Source organism: Pagrus major, chromosome 15 (genome assembly GCF_040436345.1).
Source record: "Pagrus major chromosome 15, Pma_NU_1.0".
Lineage (NCBI taxonomy): Eukaryota > Metazoa > Chordata > Actinopteri > Spariformes > Sparidae > Pagrus > Pagrus major.
The window spans coordinates 10,030,526-10,049,297 of NC_133229.1; the positions used below are offsets into that span (position 1 = coordinate 10,030,526).

Genomic DNA, 18,772 nt, shown 5'->3' on the forward strand with positions numbered 1-18,772 from the left:
ATGCTCACAAGACTAGAGGTTAATGGATCGACGGCAGCACACCAGCCGCAGCCCCTTAGGAAGACAGTGTGAAAAATGTTGTGTGCTCAGGGGAGCTAATCCAACAGTCTTTCTGTCTCCGCCAGAGTGGCTCTTTAGTTCCCTGCAGGTCCCTTCACATCCAGAGACTGGTGGGCGGCCCCTGCCTGGAGGTTGCATGCTGACGGGTCGCAGTAACCATTAGGACCGGCTGAACCGGGAGGCCCAGGTACACCGGGCTGTCCGGGAGTGCCGGGACGTCCTCTCTGCCCGTCCCGTCCATCCTGACCATAGCCAGGTTTGCCTGGCTCACCTGTTATCACAAAACTCATTTTAGGATGCTAGTTGCTACATTTAAAGGGTAGGTACACATTTTTTCAAGCCAACAACAGACACATGCACTTTTATTACATCAAAAGAGATTTGGTCTGAGAAAGCAGTGTTGGTGTTTTACCTACAACATCATAATTATTTAATATAAGAATTTGAGTATTGATTTGACACAGACTTGAGCAGATTTCAAAGGCAAAATTGACTCACCAGGAAGTCCAGGAGGTCCTTGCTGACCTTTAGGTCCTCGTGCAGTGGGCCCTCTGGAGCCTTTGTCTCCCATCTCACCTGTAAGACACATCATGTAATGAAGACATATCGGTGTATAATAAAAAGACAAACATGTCATTGTTTTATCTGACGCGTAGTTCTCTCACATCACCTGCCAACACATTCATTACCTTTGGCTCCTTTCTTTCCCAAATGTCCTGGTGGCCCTTTGAGTCCTGGAAGGCCTCTCGCTCCACCCTGCCCCGGGAAGCCATTGTCTCCCGGAGTCCCAGGAGGCCCTGGAGGTCCAGGTTTTCCAGGTAAACCAGCTACACCAGACTCTGGCCTCCTTAAACTAGCGGCTAACTGGGCTAGCTGTTCTGTTGGAGCACGACAGAAAGGCAACAATGAACCATTAGAAACAAACATGGCTCCAAGACACATTTCAAACAGTTGTGGTTGACAGTTATCAAGGGAACTTTCTGAGACAAAACACTTTGTAATAAATCATGCCGTAGCATATGAAGGCTCATTTCTGAAAGCCCAAAGCAACTCTCATCGACGAGATGGTTCAACAGCTCTTGTGCTTGAGTTCAGAGTGAAGCAGAGCGAGGTGAAACACTGGTCACGATATCCCCCGAGCTTCTCCTGTTTTTCAACCTTTTTCCGAAGAAACTCAGTCAATTGAGCAGAAAGGAGATTATACTCTTTATTTCAAGCAATCAGCGACAGAAAATGTGTGCTCATGGTTTAAAGGGTCTAATATTAATCTCCTGTGGCTCCTTCCTGCATGGTGTTTTGCACTTAAGATTCCAGTTTTCTGTCTCCTGATGAAAATTCATGCAGCCGCTGCTTGACTGCTCTTTTTTTTTTTCTTCTTCTTCTTTTTTTTAAGATTCCCTTTCCAGGCAGACTCTTTGCTTGGAGCAGAGAAGAGTGCAGGTCTGCTGGAGGTGAAATTAATTTTTCAGCACATCGGGTATAAAAAAATCATGAGTCTAGGAGATGAGTTGTGAAGACGTAAGAGCAACAGAATGAAGAGAACAGAGGTTGTGACTTCAGTGAGACATTTCGAAAAGCTCGGAGGAAGAATCTTTCATCCATCAAATAAACAAAGACTGAAGCTTATTTCATGTTTGGGCTATGAGACCTTCCCTTTTTTTAAACTTCAGGGTATTCAGCAACCACCCAGATCAATGAGACAATGTAGGGGCGGCTCTGTATGTGGTTGCGTAATGAGGCATTCTGGGAAAGATTAAAGTCATGAAATGAGGCACAAGGGGATGATAAATGGGGGTCAAAGGCCTATCAGTTCTTACCTTGCATGACTCGCATGCAAACTTGTTTGATGTGCTGATCGCTCGGCTCTTTACCCTGGAAGGAAAAGGATGACTTAATAGATTTCATGACAATGATGAAAACACTGATGTGAGAGCGCTGTTATCGAGTGACTTGCTCTCACAATAGTTAAAAGATGACTTACTTCTCTCCCACTGTTCTTGGGCTCATAAGAACTGTTTCATGAACTCAAAGTGCACTGTTATGTAGCTAAAAATGAACCTTCCTTTCTCCTCTCTGGAGAAGTTGACATTTTGGAGGTGCAAGGGTTTCCCCTTTACAACACCACAGGTGTTGAATTTGACTGTACCAATCTTGATAAGGACGCAGTCTTTGTGTTCGCAGGGATGTCAGAGTGCAGGTGAACCTTTGGTGGGTGCAAAAATATTCAAATTTTCACAGCATCTTGCTCAGGTGGTTTGATGTATTCCCTGCTGCTGCCTCACAATTTCGGGGTTTATTTGCACAAGTTAGAATTACAAGAAAGAGATCAGAATAACAAAGATAACAGTGTGCAGGGAGAGGTATTCAACCCAGAGGGACTTATTAATGAAATCAACCTAAGTAGTGTTTTAAAAATGTTACACCTGTACATGGCTCAGGAGGAACTGAAAACAAGTGACATATCAGTGATGGAAAGAAAGAATTTCAGGTTCAAAACTCCAAACAAGTAAACTGTTACAAGTAAAAGTCATGCATTTACATTTTACTTAAGTAAAAGTACTGCAGCATTGGCATCAAAATATACTGAAAGCACCAAAAGTAAAAGTACTCATCACGCGAAATAGCATATTACAGAATAATCTCAGTACAATATACAATGTGCAATATTAGCCTGTGAATTGTAGTGAGGTGGAGGTATAAAGTGGCAGAAAATGGACATACTCAAGTACCTAAAAATTGGACTTAAGTACAGTATTAAAGTAAATGAACTTAGTTACTTTGCACCACTGGAAAATACAATAAATAAACAATAAATTGAAAGTTGGAAGCAGCGCAAGATTTGTTGGTTAATCAACTTCTCTACGTAAGGAAATTTTGCTAACAAAAGTTTTCCATTTTTATGACCTGAATGACCAATGAGATAAACCCCGACCAGACTGTCCTGCACCTACTAAATAGACAAAATATTAACACTATATTGGAAAGCACTGTGTAGATGAGACATAATATAACTTATGGATCAGATTTAATGTCATCTGAAAGTCTTGGTGCTGAATCGAAACTTTTTGGCCTCAGAGTTTTGGTTTTAAACACTCTGCTCGTTTTGCCCTCTGATGATGCTGCAGAGATGTCATAAGTATCCTCAACACTTTCTCTGTCACCTTTCCCTTCAAGTGTTTTCCCGTGGACTTACCGCAGGACCCTGAGACCCTCTGACTCCGGGTTTACCCCTGTCCCCCTGCATGCCCCGTGGTCCAGGTGTGCCGGGCGGCCCCTCAATACCAGGCTGACCTCTGCTTCCCTCAGGACCTCTTCTGCCAGGCTCGCCGGGGTTACCGTCCTTAACAGAAAATCAGAGCAGGGAAATATTAAAAACCTGCAGCACCTTCTCAGTGGAAAACACGGAGAAACCAGGTTTAAATAATCACTTTGCACTCACCTCTCCTTTAGCTCCAGCTTCTCCTGACTCACCCTATGACACCATTCATAAAAAAAACATAGGATGGAAACAAGGATAATTGTACTCTGGTGAGATTGTGAATAGAGATGATGAATAGTTTAATTTGCAGTGTCAGTGTTGGTGTAACGACTTACACCATCCCCTTTGTCTCCAGGGTTACCCTCATCTCCTTGTGTTCCCTATGAAAACACACTCTGTTAATAATTCATATAATAAAGCAAACCACTTGTTATTTAAACATTAAGAGAGAATTAATATTTAGTGTCAGGATTTCATACCTGCTCTCCTTTGGGTCCTCCTTCTCCACGTTCTCCCTGTCATACACAAAACAAAAGTGTTAACTGACTAAACAATCACTGCAGAACAAAGAAGCTCTGGATATTTTATTTGTCCACACTAGAGGGAGCTGATCAGCTGTTTGCTGCTGAGCATTAATCTCTCTCCTACTGTTAATGACAATAAATCTAAAAAGGTATCTGAATGGGCATGTGGTGTTTTCTTACCCTCTCTCCTTTCTCCCCGGGCAGGCCAGAAGGACCAGGGAGACCAGGGAGACCGGGGTCACCTTTGGGTCCCTGTGACAAATAAACATGCACATCTGATGAGTAGAAGTGGGGTTATGACACCTGTTTACATTGCTGAAATAGCTCGAATATCAGTAGTTATAGTAAATAAATAGATATATAATGTATTTGTGCTCATAATGAACTTGCAGCGCAGCTTAGCATTGCTCCTTATTCTTCTCGGGCATGTTTGTGTGCCGTTGCCCCTTTGATCACTGGCCGACTGTCTGAGGAATGCCAGGAGAACAGAGAGCTCATTCAGCCCGCTGCTTACAGCTCTCCCCTTACTGTGAAAATAGACCTCATGTGAGATCCAGCCTCGGTCTATTCTCTGAGACATTCCAGTGAAACAACAGCCAGGATTGAGCGCTCTGAGGCTTCCCTGCTTTTCAGCTTCTCTCGTTTAAAGTATCAAAAATTCAAGAAGTAGAATACTGTCTGGTGCCTCTGCTTCTGTATGTATTCACTAAAGGTTTTCTATATATTACTGCTAATTATTGTTTGATGTACACTAGCTGCTAAGGTTTTCATAAGGCATTTAGGTATTGTTTTATTTATTAAGGTGTTTGTAATAAGCATTTTAAGCTGGCAGTTCTGAGTGTATTTGGTTTATCCATGCATTTATTTTGAAAATCAATGCCATTTATGTTTTAAGGTCTTTGTTATAAGCATTTGTTAATTGGGAATAAGGCCCTTATAAATCCTTTTAAGATGCATATTAACATTAACACAACGCAGTCTCCTCTGATTGGTCAGCTCACACACGCCTGACCCAGCACTGCTAACAACGACAGAGCAGCTGTGCTAAATCAATTCTTATGAGCCAAACTAGCCATTGGGCATAAATTATGCAAATGTGTGACATGGTGACATAGTGTGACATGGTGACATAGTGTGATGTCACAAAGTCACTGAATTAAAGGTGTGACTACTGATGAGGCGTTTAAGGAGCAGTGTTTTCTGTGGGAGAGAGGAGCTTCTGTTGCTGCGCAATTTGACCTTTTTAACTTTCTAGCCCTTTTACATGATCAAGAACATTTATAAAACACTGATGGAAAGGGATAATAATAATAGTTCTCTTTTAATAAAAGTGTTACCGGCATTTATTTTCAAAATAAAGACATGGATAAACTAAATATATATTTCAAATCAAAATCAGTCGAATTCGAATCTAAATGTATTTTAATTGTGCTCTACAACTTACCCTGGCACCTGGCTTGCCGGCTGGACCTGTAGGGCCTTGCTCTCCTACAGCTCCCTGTAAGTGAAAGGGTTAAGAAGTGAAGTGAAAGGGTTTTAACATACCGACAAAATATAGACAAAAGAAATTCAAGCAGGCAGGCAAAAATACTCACAGGTTCACCAATAGGTCCGACTGGTCCCACCTCCCCCTGGTCTCCGCGCTCACCCTGAGGTGTGACAGGAAAATGTCATGGTGACACATCAGATGTGACAAAAATCCTGACGGTGTTTCAACACATGTTGTTCTTACTTACTGTTTTGCCAGCAGGTCCCAGTGTTCCAGGAAGGCCTGGTTGACCAGAGTCTCCCTGTGAAGAAAAAACAAAGCTGCTTTCAGATTCTGATGATATGAACAACTGATGATATGTAATAAATGATCAAGAGGACAACCTTAGGGCCGCTCAAGCCTTTTGGTCCAGGTGAACCAGGCAAACCCTAAAAGACAGAGAAGAGAAAAAAACAATCACAAGCAGGGCAATTTCTAGCAGGAAGGGTCATTCCTGAAAGAAAATAAACACTGGAGCATAAAGACAGAAGGCTTAGCTGGGAAAAACATATTTGTTTGAGCTTTTAACCTGAATAAGCTTAAAAGTGGATGTTTAATTCAGGTGGTGACTTTTACACTCACAAAATGTTTCTTAATGCTACCACAGGCAGGCTGCTCATGTTCGCTAACTGATTCTCATTATTGCTTTTCATTAGACTAATCACAGATTAGAGAGCTGGAGAAACTTTGCTCTCACTTTGCTGCCTGGGGAAGACATTGATTACCATCTCACGCTGTAGCCTCTCACAGAGGGATGGAGCTCTGCAGTTTTTCCCTTGAAAATAGGTCAACTTTATCGTATTTTATACAATAAAAGATGCAAAAACATTCTTTTAACTCCAGTTATAACTCCAACACAGATGTGATGTGTGATATTGCACAGCAGCATGAGGGCGCTTTCAGCTGTTCCCCGTGGGTTTACTCAGGTGCATCCAATCAGAGTCAGTCTTGACAGCTTGGGTTAAAGGTCATACTCACAGGAAGCCCCTGAAGTCCGACCTCTCCAGGCACGCCTGCCTTCCCAACGCCTCCCTGCAGAGAGACAGACAGTGAAAAACAGAAGCTCCTCACAGCCAAATGCATTTGATTAAGCTGTAAAAGTTTTATAAATAAAAAAGTGGAAATGATGCTCTACCTTTGCTCCCGGCATCCCAGGAATACCCTCGCGACCGTCCACACCCGGTAAGCCCTGGTGATGAAAAGCACAAACTAGAATTGAGTTCTTTGTTGACAACACATCCGAACATTAAAGCTTTATTTGTGATCATCGATCAGACACTCACAGCCTCTCCTTTGGGACCTGGAAGACCTGTGATTCCTCTCGGCCCTAGAACGCCCTGAACAACAAAGCAACGGTATATTTGTTAGAATTGTACGAGTGAATTCCAGTGATTATATTTCCCTCCATCTGAAAGCATCTGTGCTGTTGATGTGTCGACTTACTGTTTCACCCTTAGGCCCGAGCTCGCCCATCACACCCCTCTGGCCTTGATCGCCCTGAAATAATACATTCAATCATGTTCTACTCATGTAAACCACACTTGCTGCAAAAAATAAAGGATTAAACTTTACGGGGGGGGGGGAACTTACAGTTGCTCCTGCAACACCCTGGGGACCTGGATCTCCATCAAGACCTCGAGCTCCCTGCGAGAGAAGAATATTAGTATTTTTTTGATAGACAAATATTAATGCAGTTCACATTGATTCGCAAGTAATTCAGGAAGAATGTAACATATATGAGAGGTGCCATGGAAGTACTTACCATCTCTCCCTTGGGGCCCATCATTCCCATGGCCCCACGAATTCCCTGTGGGCCCTAAAATAACAAATAGATCCATCAGGTGCCTCAGTGAGCAGAAAAAAAGAGAACCTCACACAATAAAGAGCAAACTTAATCTTGTAAGTCTCTAACAAATACTGTATCTAACCATTGGTCCTTGGGATCCGACCTCCCCCAGGCTTCCCTGGTCTCCCTCCTCACCCTGAGTGAATAACAGAGGAAGAACATTAGCAGAAACACAGCATGAAGTCAATCAGATGAGCAGCAAATGTAAGTACAATTTAAGAGGACAAATGGAAGCTGCTCCTATCAGCTGTGTGCTAATTAGAAAATGAGGCGGCCACTCCGAACTGTGTTTAATACCCACTTTTTAATGGATTGCAAGGGCAAAAGCAGACGATTTAACTCCAAATTACCGTTCTCCTGCTTTGCAAATTACAAATAATTCATACGCTGACTCTGGTGGACCTGAGGAGGCACATCCATTAAGATAGATAGTGGTCCGGGTCTGAGGCTGTGCACATTTCCTGCTGTTAAAAAGGCAATTTCTTCGTTTAATTATTAACATTGGCTATCAAGACATGCAAACAATACGTGGCTGGTAATGAAATATTACAGAAAGGAACACAATTTGCATCACAGAGAGAAATGTGAGCTGATGTTTCATTCTGCTTGTTTGTCTGATTCATATTCTGCTAATGGAGGCAAAGTTTTTGTTCTCCAAAAAGAGGAAAATTAAAGTGAGACAGCCAATGTGTTGAATCATTAAAAGAATGTCTTCAATTTGCAGTGGTTTGATTAAAAAACAACTAGAAAAATCTTCCTGTCTTTGTTTATTGTCATAGATTTGTATGATATTGTTATTATAGAAATTAAAGGAAAGTATTGTTTCTAGTGCTGCAATGACTAATTGATTAATCGATTAGTTGACGACTATTACATTTATCGGCAACTATTTTGACAAGCAATTAATCGGTTTGAGTAATTGTTTAAAGGTAAACTCTGTAATTTTGGGTAAGAAACTTTGATCAGAAGAGAAAGATCTTCACTGACTGATCCTTTTTATGCTTGAACAAACAAATAAGCACTCTTTTGTTTTCATGACTGAATAAACTGAATAAACAAACTGACCTTAAAGGACAACACAATTTCATACTGTTTATATTTGGTGGACCCTGCCACCTTTCTCACTTCAAACAGTGTTCCTGGACTTTATTTTCCTCTGAGAACAGCTTGTTTATTCACTTATGGACAAATTAAAATTCTGAGTTTGAATTTCTTCTCTAAAACTACATAGTGCCCCTTTAAGAAAAAAAAAAAAATTCTCCAGTCCAGCTTCTTAAATGTGAGTATTTTCTGGTTTCTTTACTCCTCTCTGACAGTAAACTGAGTATCTGCGTTGTGTGGACAACACAAGACATTTGAGGACATCAGGGTCGTCCTCAAAGGTTGGGGTTGAGGTCATCTTCGGGAACACCGAACAACATTTTTCACCATTTTCTAACATGTTATAGACAACACAAAAATAATTGATTAATCGAGAAAATAATAGGCAAACAATTCAACAATTAAAGTAATCATTGGTTGCAGCCCTTAAGTTTCTGTTAATTTCAAATAAGAAGTGAGAAGAAGAGCTGCATATTTTTGTAGGTAACAGGGTCAAGCAATATTTTCTCTTTACAGCCGTGTGCCAAGGTGCCATCTCTCAAACACAAACTTTCTTTTTACATTTCAGTATTCTCCTTCAGTATCACAACATTACACACTTTCGACCCAAGCACAACATCTGCTTATTCTATCGTTAACTTTAGTTCAAATTTATATTTGTGAATTTGTGAGTGGAAAACAGGGAAAAAAAAAAAAGAAAAAAGAAAAAGCCCCCTCGAATGAAACTTCCAGTGAAGGAGAAAATCATTCTCGGGGACACTGCGCAGACTGACAGTAAATCATATCCTGGCATGGGGTGATAAAGGGAGATGGGCCCAGACTCATTTCCATTTATATAGTGCATAGACACATTACAGGGAGAGGGTAGTTGTGCTTGAACATCATTTCAAATAAATCATCCTCTGTGCATTACAAGGAGTCAGAGGAATTACACACGGGCTTGTATCACTTCCTCTTGAAGAAGAGCGTCTCAAAGGCGGCGGGAATTCCTTTTTCACGTTTAAGTCATGCGTAATTGTTCTCTGATGTGGAAAGTCGTGCCAGGTGGAGGCAAATTTATGTTATTCATGAGGTTATGTGAGTGTAAATTCACTTTGTGGATGTTTATAACATTTCACAAAACTAGAAATTCTTGGCTCTGTGTTTACAAACAAGTATTCTCCCCTAAACTGAACATATTTTACCTTGTGGCCTTGTTTCCCAGGTTCTCCTGATTCACCTTTGACGCCTTTGTGGCCCTTGAAACATACAGAGAATAACCCATTAATCGCACTTTTTATCTTGGGACACTAACATTCATTTTAGTGCGACACAACTCTGCTGCTCACCTTCATGCCAGGAAGGCCAGGATGTCCGGGGGTCCCAGGTGGACAAGAGTTTGGACACTAAGCAACAAAATGAAAGTCAGAAAATGTTCCTGACATTTGATGCAAAAAAAAAACAAACTCATTCATAATCTCCAGAAAAAAAAACTTTACCAGGTCGGCACTGCCTAGCATTCCAGCTGCACCCTGAAATTCAGAGAAAATACATGTTAACACTTAAATGCTGTAATTCATCAACATCATGATGAATCTAAGGAGCTTGTAAATCACCAGAGGAAGGACAGCAGTGTGCAGTGGTGCGTTGGTGGCATCACTAACAAGGCCAAATTAAATTCATGGCTTCTCTTGTGAAATATAAAGTCAAATGTTGTCGTTGTCGCAAATCATATGAAGTGTCAAATGAAGCTGTGTCACTTACTCTGGGCCCTGTTGGTCCACGAGGTCCCTCAGGCCCTCTCACACCCATAGCCCCCTGTGGAAAGACATAAAATGTGTCAATAAAAACACAGAATAAATGCAATGGACTCTCCATACTGCTGAATACTGGAGGTTTACTATGTATTATAAACTCTTCTATAATAGAAAATATAATAGTCAAACGTAGCTATTAGACTTAAATCATAAGTTTGCTTTGTATTTAAATTGACACCCTTTAGACTGCTACAAAAACTGTAGGCCAAGTGGAAACTATTAATGCTGCTTTTTTACTGTTAGAATTGATGTTCTGACATTTCATTAGTAATTGGGGACTTCCAAAATAAAGTATTGTGTTGCATCGGTGTCCTTACAGGTACAATGCATTTAGTGTTTTGAGAGGAAACAAATAAATGTACCTCAACCTGGTTTTAGCCACTTTCAAGTCTGCAGTGAGATGCTCACTTTGAAAGTCCATAATTACATATACAGTACGAGGTAATGCTGCTAATTTAAATGTACTACTGCAACCGAACTGTTTATCTAAAATCACTGCTTTGAAATCAAATGCAAGCTGATGCTGACATATGGCCAAGGGGCAAAATTCTAATTAAAATAAATCAAAAATAAGTCATACCTATAACGTAAAGATAAATTCTGGGATATGAAGCACCATTAAAAAAAATACCCAGAGGCACTTCAGTCAGATGAAGGGCTGAATAATTGATATTTTGTGTTGATTTTCCGACCATGAATGAATTTCAAAAACATCTTAAAATATGTGAAAATGATCTTTGATTGAACGAGAAAAGTTTGAAACATCAATACGGCACGTACTGATAATATAACCAGTATATAGTGCAGAGTGTATGTATGTGTTTTGTGGTTCAGGAGCAGCACCTCTTTCAGTATACAGATCTGTGCAGTACAGACACACTCCATACAGTGTTTTTCACCTCAGCTTGGATTGACCTTCACTTTTTTGTCATTCCTTTTGTTCTGTCATTGGCCAGAGGCAGCGTACCAGCACCTCAGAGCTCATGCTGGTAGTATTTGAAGCCGCTGTGTGTTTTCTAGCCTGTGGCCCTAATTTAAAATATAGTCAACAGTCCATTGATCCGTCTCTACTCACAGGTGGTCCAACTTTTCCCACTTCACCCAGAAGTCCTCCAGGCCCGGGTGGTCCCTGTTTAAAGTCACATTTCAGGTTTTCAGTATTAAGACATTTTACCAAAATCTGTATTAATTCTGTGACTTAAAAATGTACTTACAGGGGCTCCATCTGGCCCAACGCCCTAAAGGGAGACATATACAGTATGACTCAGTGTGATAAAGAGAATTTGGTGTACACAAGACAAGATAGATGGTCTGATCCTTAAGAGAAGAAATGCTACTCACAGGTGATCCACGAGGTCCAGCTTTTCCAGGTTCACCCTAAAGGAAGAAGGTAAATGCATAAATGCAGTGTTAAAAAAGGTATGAAAAAGTTGTACTCGAGTAAAAGTAAAGATTACAAAAACTCTTGTTTATTTTTAAAACTAAAAAGAAAAATAATAATAGAAAATTCTTCACATTTAAAGTATCTGATATTAAATGTACTCTATTAAGTAACAAAAGTTATTTTCTGGCAATAAATGTACTTAAGTATCAAAATTGCAAGTTAAAGTAAATTATACATATCGGATCCCATATTTCGATATCAGAATCAATGTTTTAAGTTTTAAATCTGATTGCGGATAAAGTGAGCAAATTTAAAAACGCTTTAAAAAAGCTCCTTTAAATAAGCGTAGTGGAGTAAAAAGTACAATATTTGCCTCCAAAATGTAGTGGAGTAGAAGTATAAGGTAGCAGTACTTGATTGTATTTACTTAGTTACATTCTGGACATTAGGTAGAAATACTGTTTTCAGGTAAAAAATTGAGCTGTGTGAGCCTGCAGACCGTCCGAGTTAACATTCCTCCAGCTCATCACATGACTGCGCCGGGCACACTTGACCCAGCAATGTTTAGCCTAATGAGTACCGATGTTGGGCCTTCATTCCCCACGGAGATTACACAGAACACTTGCAGGATTAAGTCTCATTTGTCATGAGGAATTGGTTTATGCACTGCGGCTCTCGCTGCCATGCCAAAAAGGCTGGAAAGCAGCTTGGCACCATTTCACTGACGGTCTTCGGAAGCAGGAAAAGCAAAAAGGCTCATTAGTCACTCACTTTCTGCCCGGGGGGACCGTCGGGCCCGGGATCTCCAATAGGGCCAGTCAAACCCTGCAGAGAGGAGACATCATGCTTAACTAACACATCAGAATAAACCCTGGAGATCTTCAGCATCCATGTATTTTCACCTTTTATTTGAAAAGAACATGTTTTAAAATCAAATGTGCCCTCTACATCAGCGGGCAGTACTTCTTTCCTTACTAACTCAGATTGTCGTTACATCATCATAACACAATCATACTCGAGTGGGAGGAGTCATAAGTGGGATTAACTTGACTAAAACCCCCTCCTCTTATGTGTTTCAATATAAACTGCACTGCAGCTTCGGTCACTTCGAGATTAAAGCTCCATTTCTGAACGCGTCATGATGTCCACTGTTCAACTGAGCAGACACACTGGAAAAAGTCAGGACCAGGGCAGAGGGCAAAAGTGTCAGACTGCAAACCAAGCAGAGAGCAGCATTCCTCTGGCTCATTTCAAACAAACGCACTGAAAGAAATCATTCCACACTGATTTGAGGATTCTCAACAGGAGATACCAACAGAGGCCAGCCAACAAAGCTGCCATTGTTTTCAGAACCCCGGTGGATGTATAAACAGGCTCTTAATGACTCATAATGCATAATTATGCACAGTTTTGTAAAGAAAAGTGAACTAAATCCACCTACAGCCTCTCTAAGCAATGGTATTATGTTCTGGTGTTTTCCTAACCCTCCTTTCAACTCTGAAGGGAGCTAAGTTAATTGCACCCATGTCCTGGTTTACCCTGGCACAAAGGAAATTTGGATTTGTTCATCCTGTTTAATGAATTCCTCACATTTTTGTCCCCACTTCCCCAAGATCCCCTGCTAAATCTGACATATCACTGCTCACCAAACATGACTAATAAGTGCAAAACATAACCTATACAGTGGGAGGATCACACTTTGTCTCTCCACCCCTTTGCAGGCGAATACATAAAACATAAAACATTGAACATACTCACATCATTTCCAGGAATTCCAGGTAATCCAGTAGAGCCGGGTTTACCTGCATCTCCATCGGGTCCCTAAGAACAAAGGTCCCACATACACAAACAAATCAGTGAAAAGCCTGACAGTGAACACATTATTTAAATGTTGTATTAGATGTTATAGTTACAGGAAGTCCCTCCTCGCCATCTGCTCCCCTTTCCCCCTGAAACAAAAGTGATAGAAGAGCAATGAGTGATCTATTAGCGATCTATTTTTCCAGTATTTGGCACATTATATGTGCAGTGTTACAGAACTGGGAGAACTTACAGCAACGCCATCAATTCCTGGGACACCTGCAGGTCCAGGAGGGCCAGCAGGTCCTTGATTCCTCTGAGTAAAATGACAATAATTTGATCAGAAAATATCAGCTTAAATTTCTGAAAACAACCTCACCAACATTTGCTATTCCTTATATTGACATACTGCCACAGAGGCAATATGGAAAAATGAGTGAACAGGTGCACCTACTTATTGTTTGCTGTCTGAAGACATTAATACAAATATCTTACAGCCTGCAGAGCTGATTTCTGACTGCAGAATTCATCAGCTATAGATAAAAGTGTGCAAAAGACAAAGTTTTGAAAGGAGACTTAAGACAAAAGTCTCCTCCCTGGCTTTTTTCCCAGAACAAATGTCCAATAAATTTACCAGATGAAACAATCTCAGCAACAATCTCGACACAATTTGTAGGCTAAATGGATCTTGTTATACAGCATGAGCTCAGGGAGAACACTCACCTGCAGCTCCCCTGTCACATCAGGCTATAGAGACAAATAGAGAGACCAGACACAGAGAGAAACATAGTTAGTCTTACTTGAGCGGAGCCGAAAAGGACAAGCTGCAGAAGAAGCAGAGCCAGAATTGGCCCTCTAACGCTGGGGGCCCGAGCCATGATGTCCCCGTGGGCAGGAAAGGTAAAAGTTGTAAGTCCTTTCGCTGGGATTCGTCGGGTTGAAGGATCCCCCGACAAAACAACCCAACTGAATCCCTTTCGGCTATCTAGACCGCCCGAGGTCCCATAGCCATCAGGGGCTCATGTATATTCATGCGATGCTTGGTTAGAGGAAGCGATTGGAGGGGACACCCAGGGGAGGGACCACGGCGCAGATACCACCAATAGGCAGGGTCAGCGGGTTATTTAACCTCTGCTACGACCCTCAAATTAATTTAATTGAACTATTTTTAAGGTGTGCCAACTTTACGCGTGCTTTGGTCAACAAACTGCTTTTACGCACATTAATTTGAAGGCCGATTGATTTGATTTCTCAGTTAGGCTGATCCAAATATTCAAGGTTCATAGCCTAACTGATGGTCTGACATTTCATACCACACACTCAGACTGGTGATCATGATGTTATCTGAAGTCTTCTCACCGATGTCCTGGCTGGGAGGTCATAACAAGCCTCAGTCCGGGCTCGCGTCACGTCGCAGTGAATCAGCATCGACTGGAGTTCAAACTTGATTTTAAAAAAGACAAAGTGAAGCGATGTAATAGATTAGAACAGTATTACCACAAAATATACACAGTGAATAAGCTGTATTTTAAAGCACCACAGCCCTTTATCGTCACGGCGTCCCAAGATCAAGAGGCTGTTTCCATAAACATTAAGGCCCAAGTCGGGGTTTCCTTCAGCGCACGATAAGAGGCAGAGAGCAGGAAATGTTTGCACAATAAATAAGTCACAGTTTGGGACCCCTTATCGTAACATCTGTGGGATTTTAACGCTTATATTGGGGTTATAATGGGGCCAAAGTTGGTAAATATGAGTTTATTTTAGGTGCGTAATTGTGCACAAAAGGCGCCTGACTCTTCGGAAACCCTCCACCACCTGCATGGATGGTTCAGCCTGTGCACGGCTCGTATTCTTCACCACAACCTGCGACAAGTTCCACATATTTGTCGTTAAAGCCTGAATGGAGAGACAGCAAGCTTAAACTACCGACCAGTGTCTCAGACAAACCAAACAGGAGGATGAGAAAACACTGGGATTCCCCAACTTCTCCATGTCAAAGACCCCTGAAGGAAACAAACACTAAAAAAAAAAAGTTAAATGAATCATTGTTCATTGTTTAGAATATTGTCAGTGATGCATTTATGTGTTTATCACTTGAATGTTGAAGCTGGAAAAGGTGGTTAAACTACTTTATGCAGTAGGCTATATCTGCAGGGTAGATCCCTTGAGGATCAATAAAGTTTTATCCTTATCTATAATATTACATCATAATTTATTTCTTGATTATATTGAGCATTTATAAGATACATCTTTATAGATTATGTAACTATAGTTACCAAAGTTGTCAAATAAAGTAATGAAGGTAAAAAAAATGCAATATTTGCATAAGTTGAAAATAGCAGAATATGGAAATAATCAAGTCCAGTAGTTCAACATTTTACATAAAGGATAACTCCACCAATTTTACACATGAATGTGTGTTTACAGGTCTCGAGGAGCACTTTTAGTATTAAGTCTTTTGTGGCTTCAGAGGAAGCTGCATGTAATCTGATAAATTGCCTCCAGTGATGTTTTGTTTCGGTCCACTGGTCTAACATTGCACTCTGTAACACGCTCGGAATCATAATGGACAGTTTAAAAATAAATGATCGAAATTGATACAGCAGAATCAGAAATATCACGTTTACATTCCACACATTCTTCTTCCTTTTCAAAACCTGGTGCCTACAGTACCCACAATGCAACTTAGACACTCAGTGACATCACTGGAGGCAATTTATCAATCACATATAGCTTCCTTTACTTGAGTAAATGTACTCAGCTACTTCCCACCACTGATTATTGCTGTGATAGCCTATAAGCATTTTAACATTGTAATCTTAATAATGATAAATAATTATAAGGTGGGTGAATAAAAGCTTTAACAATTCATTACATCCTGCCTTAGAGGATGAGGTGCTGGGATGTTCAGGGACCTCTGAAAGTGGCTGAACTCACAGCACTGTTGTAAAATTTCAGAAACTCGTAGGTCTTCTTGCTTTATTGCAGAAGTCAGTGCTATCGTAAACGTACCGGAATTGCCATCACTGGGTTGTCCTTGAGCTTTCCTATCAATGTGAAGCCATCCAGACTAACTTTCTGTCGTGGTGGTATATTCTGAGAACTGATCATGACACAGTCCACGAAAAGGGTCACGGAGCGCCGGCTGACCTCGAGCAGGACTCTGTGCCACTGCTCATTGAAAAGAAAAGTCAAGGGGCTGAAAACAACAGTCTGCCTCCCGGCGTCCAGTGACATGAAGGTGAACTCTACAGACTTTGACTCCCCGTTGAGTCTGACGGACAGCTGCTCGTTGCCATTCACATCCTGCATTTGCCAGATATTCCAGTTTTTATTGATGGTGCTGCCACTCATGCGCAGCATGGCCACAAATGTAAACTCCTCTGGAAGTCCCAGGGGATAAGCTGATCTGAAACACAAAGGATGGATTTAAAATCAATATTCCAATGAGGATTCATGATAATACTCTAAGGTGTGCAGGCCATCTTCCACTACATCTTCATTTATAAAGTTAACATCATATATGTCATCATATAAAATGTCATATTTGTGTTGTATCTTTGCAGGTAATGTGACAGAAGGAATGTGATGGTGCAGATAAGGCCTGTCTTTGATATTCAGCACCATGGACAGGGTAAATGGTGTTATACAAGCTCAACCACTAGGTGTCAGTGTTCACTCACACATCTCCATTTGCAGCTTACCTTGTATTGATTCTGAAGTTGAATGCTGGGCCTATTTGATAGGCAACATGCTGAGGAGATGATCCAGTAACCTTTTTGACAGTGCCCCTTCTCGCCAGCTCAGCAATATGGAACTGGGACATAATATAAAAGCCTATACAAGAACAGAAGAAGTATTGTTATTATGATTCTTTGGAGACAAGGTGTTTGTAGTCATGTGTCAAACAACAGACTCTATTTTTTCCAATCTATAGTATTATGAGATGATCTTTGACAATTTCTTTATGTGTTTGATTTAACCTTTATCTTTACCAGGAATATTCCCACTGAGATTCAATATCTCTTTTACAAGGAAGTCCAAGCATAGACAGCAGCATGAAAAAGGATCTGCATATTTGTAGGTTTTACAGGAATATATATTCTAACATAGGACTGATATGATTTAAGTTTTTTCTCATGTTGGCAGGGTAACTGTTAAGCAAATTAAAAAGCAGAGTGTGCTTAGTTTTTGTGAATCCACCTGGGAAATAATCCTCCCCGACGCTGATCTGAGGGCACACGGACTGCTGCTCCCGATGAATACCAACTTGAGATGAAAATCTCACAGCTGCAAGATGGAAACAGAGAGCAGCCCGTTAGTAGTCGAAGTGTGTTTTGTGTGTATATGTGTGCGTGTGTTGTGAGGGAAGGGAGGGAGGGAATAAAAGCTCAGTGTTTGGAAAGCTGCACCACTGCCTTGAATAAATATTAGGCTATCTCTGACTGTTTGTGGTTTCCTCTTTAACACTTAAGCTCTAGATTTTCCTGTTTTGACACATCTGGACAGGAAGTGAAAGGTCTTTATCAAGTTTGAATAAATAGCTCATACACAACAGATCTTTCCGTTCGCCACTTCCTGAAGTCATCTACTGTATCAAACATCTGACACAGCTCAAATGTATGACTCAGGGTTAATACTGTAATGTTATATTTAGATGCTTTGTCTGTTGTCAAGATCAGTGCATTTTATTCAGGTTTTTGGGGCACAGTTAAATCTATCTACACAGCTGGACTCAGCAGTGTTAGTGCTGCTACACAGATCCACACAGGATACATGTCATAAATTATAGATAAGAGCAGCAGTGTGTACAGTGGCTAGACAAAATAATGCAAACACTTCATGGAGAGGAGGCAATGTCAGAGTCTCTTATAATAAGTGCCTTAAATTAATGAATTAAAGAGGTCTGCATTAGGAAACAGCCAGCATAGCTCCACGGGCCTCATTGCATATATATTTTGCACAATATGCAATATCACATACACCACGACACATGCCAAGAGCAGAGAAACAAACAGCAGTCACAAGTACAAACTAAACCAGTGGAGATATGATTTATAGTATGGTGGGTTGAGAGATGTTGATAATTGGTATGCAAGTGGACATGACTCACCCTTGCAGCAATGCACCGCACTGGCAATTTTGTTATGTCAATGATCAAGTGTTTTTTTTCACCAATCGCACCTTACAGTGCAGAAGACTACTTACTCTGAGAATGAAGTCCTGTGCAAAGATACTGTGGGATCACATAGCAGCAGCACAACGAGTACAGAATGATATTTCTGGAATGTAATCAGAGAAAAAAAAAAACTTAACATGCATCTCGAGTGAGAGACGTATTTGTGTGCATTATGGCTGTCGCTTTAGAATCAAAACGTGACTTACCTTTTGACTCCACCCATTTCATAGCTTGATCTTGAAATGGAAAAAAGTGCACCTGCTGCAGGATGTTTCAACAGATCCTGGACAGTTGC

At 40.9% G+C, this 18,772-nt stretch overlaps 2 protein-coding genes across 2 annotated transcripts; both read right to left on the minus strand.

Moving 5' to 3' along the window:
- Positions 1 to 134: 134 nt before the first annotated feature.
- col9a1b (collagen, type IX, alpha 1b) lies at positions 135 to 14,176 on the minus strand. Its single transcript, XM_073482242.1, has 32 exons — positions 14,099 to 14,176; positions 13,552 to 13,614; positions 13,412 to 13,447; positions 13,257 to 13,319; positions 12,270 to 12,323; positions 11,456 to 11,491; positions 11,329 to 11,352; positions 11,190 to 11,243; positions 10,062 to 10,115; positions 9,797 to 9,829; positions 9,647 to 9,703; positions 9,503 to 9,556; positions 7,300 to 7,353; positions 7,134 to 7,187; positions 6,962 to 7,015; positions 6,815 to 6,868; positions 6,655 to 6,708; positions 6,507 to 6,560; positions 6,350 to 6,403; positions 5,716 to 5,760; positions 5,580 to 5,633; positions 5,439 to 5,492; positions 5,288 to 5,341; positions 4,024 to 4,095; positions 3,799 to 3,834; positions 3,655 to 3,699; positions 3,500 to 3,532; positions 3,254 to 3,400; positions 1,878 to 1,932; positions 750 to 938; positions 559 to 636; positions 135 to 331 (listed from the first exon to the last, which is right to left on the minus strand). The coding sequence occupies exons 1-32, from the start codon at positions 14,174 to 14,176 to the stop codon at positions 135 to 137; spliced, it is 2,043 nt and encodes a 680-aa protein (XP_073338343.1).
- A 454-nt stretch (positions 14,177 to 14,630) lies between these two features.
- col19a1 (collagen, type XIX, alpha 1) lies at positions 14,631 to 18,705 on the minus strand. Its single transcript, XM_073482402.1, has 5 exons — positions 18,684 to 18,705; positions 17,502 to 17,588; positions 17,003 to 17,135; positions 16,311 to 16,707; positions 14,631 to 14,741 (listed from the first exon to the last, which is right to left on the minus strand). The coding sequence occupies exons 1-5, from the start codon at positions 18,703 to 18,705 to the stop codon at positions 14,631 to 14,633; spliced, it is 750 nt and encodes a 249-aa protein (XP_073338503.1).
- Between the last annotated feature and the right edge of the window lie 67 nt (positions 18,706 to 18,772).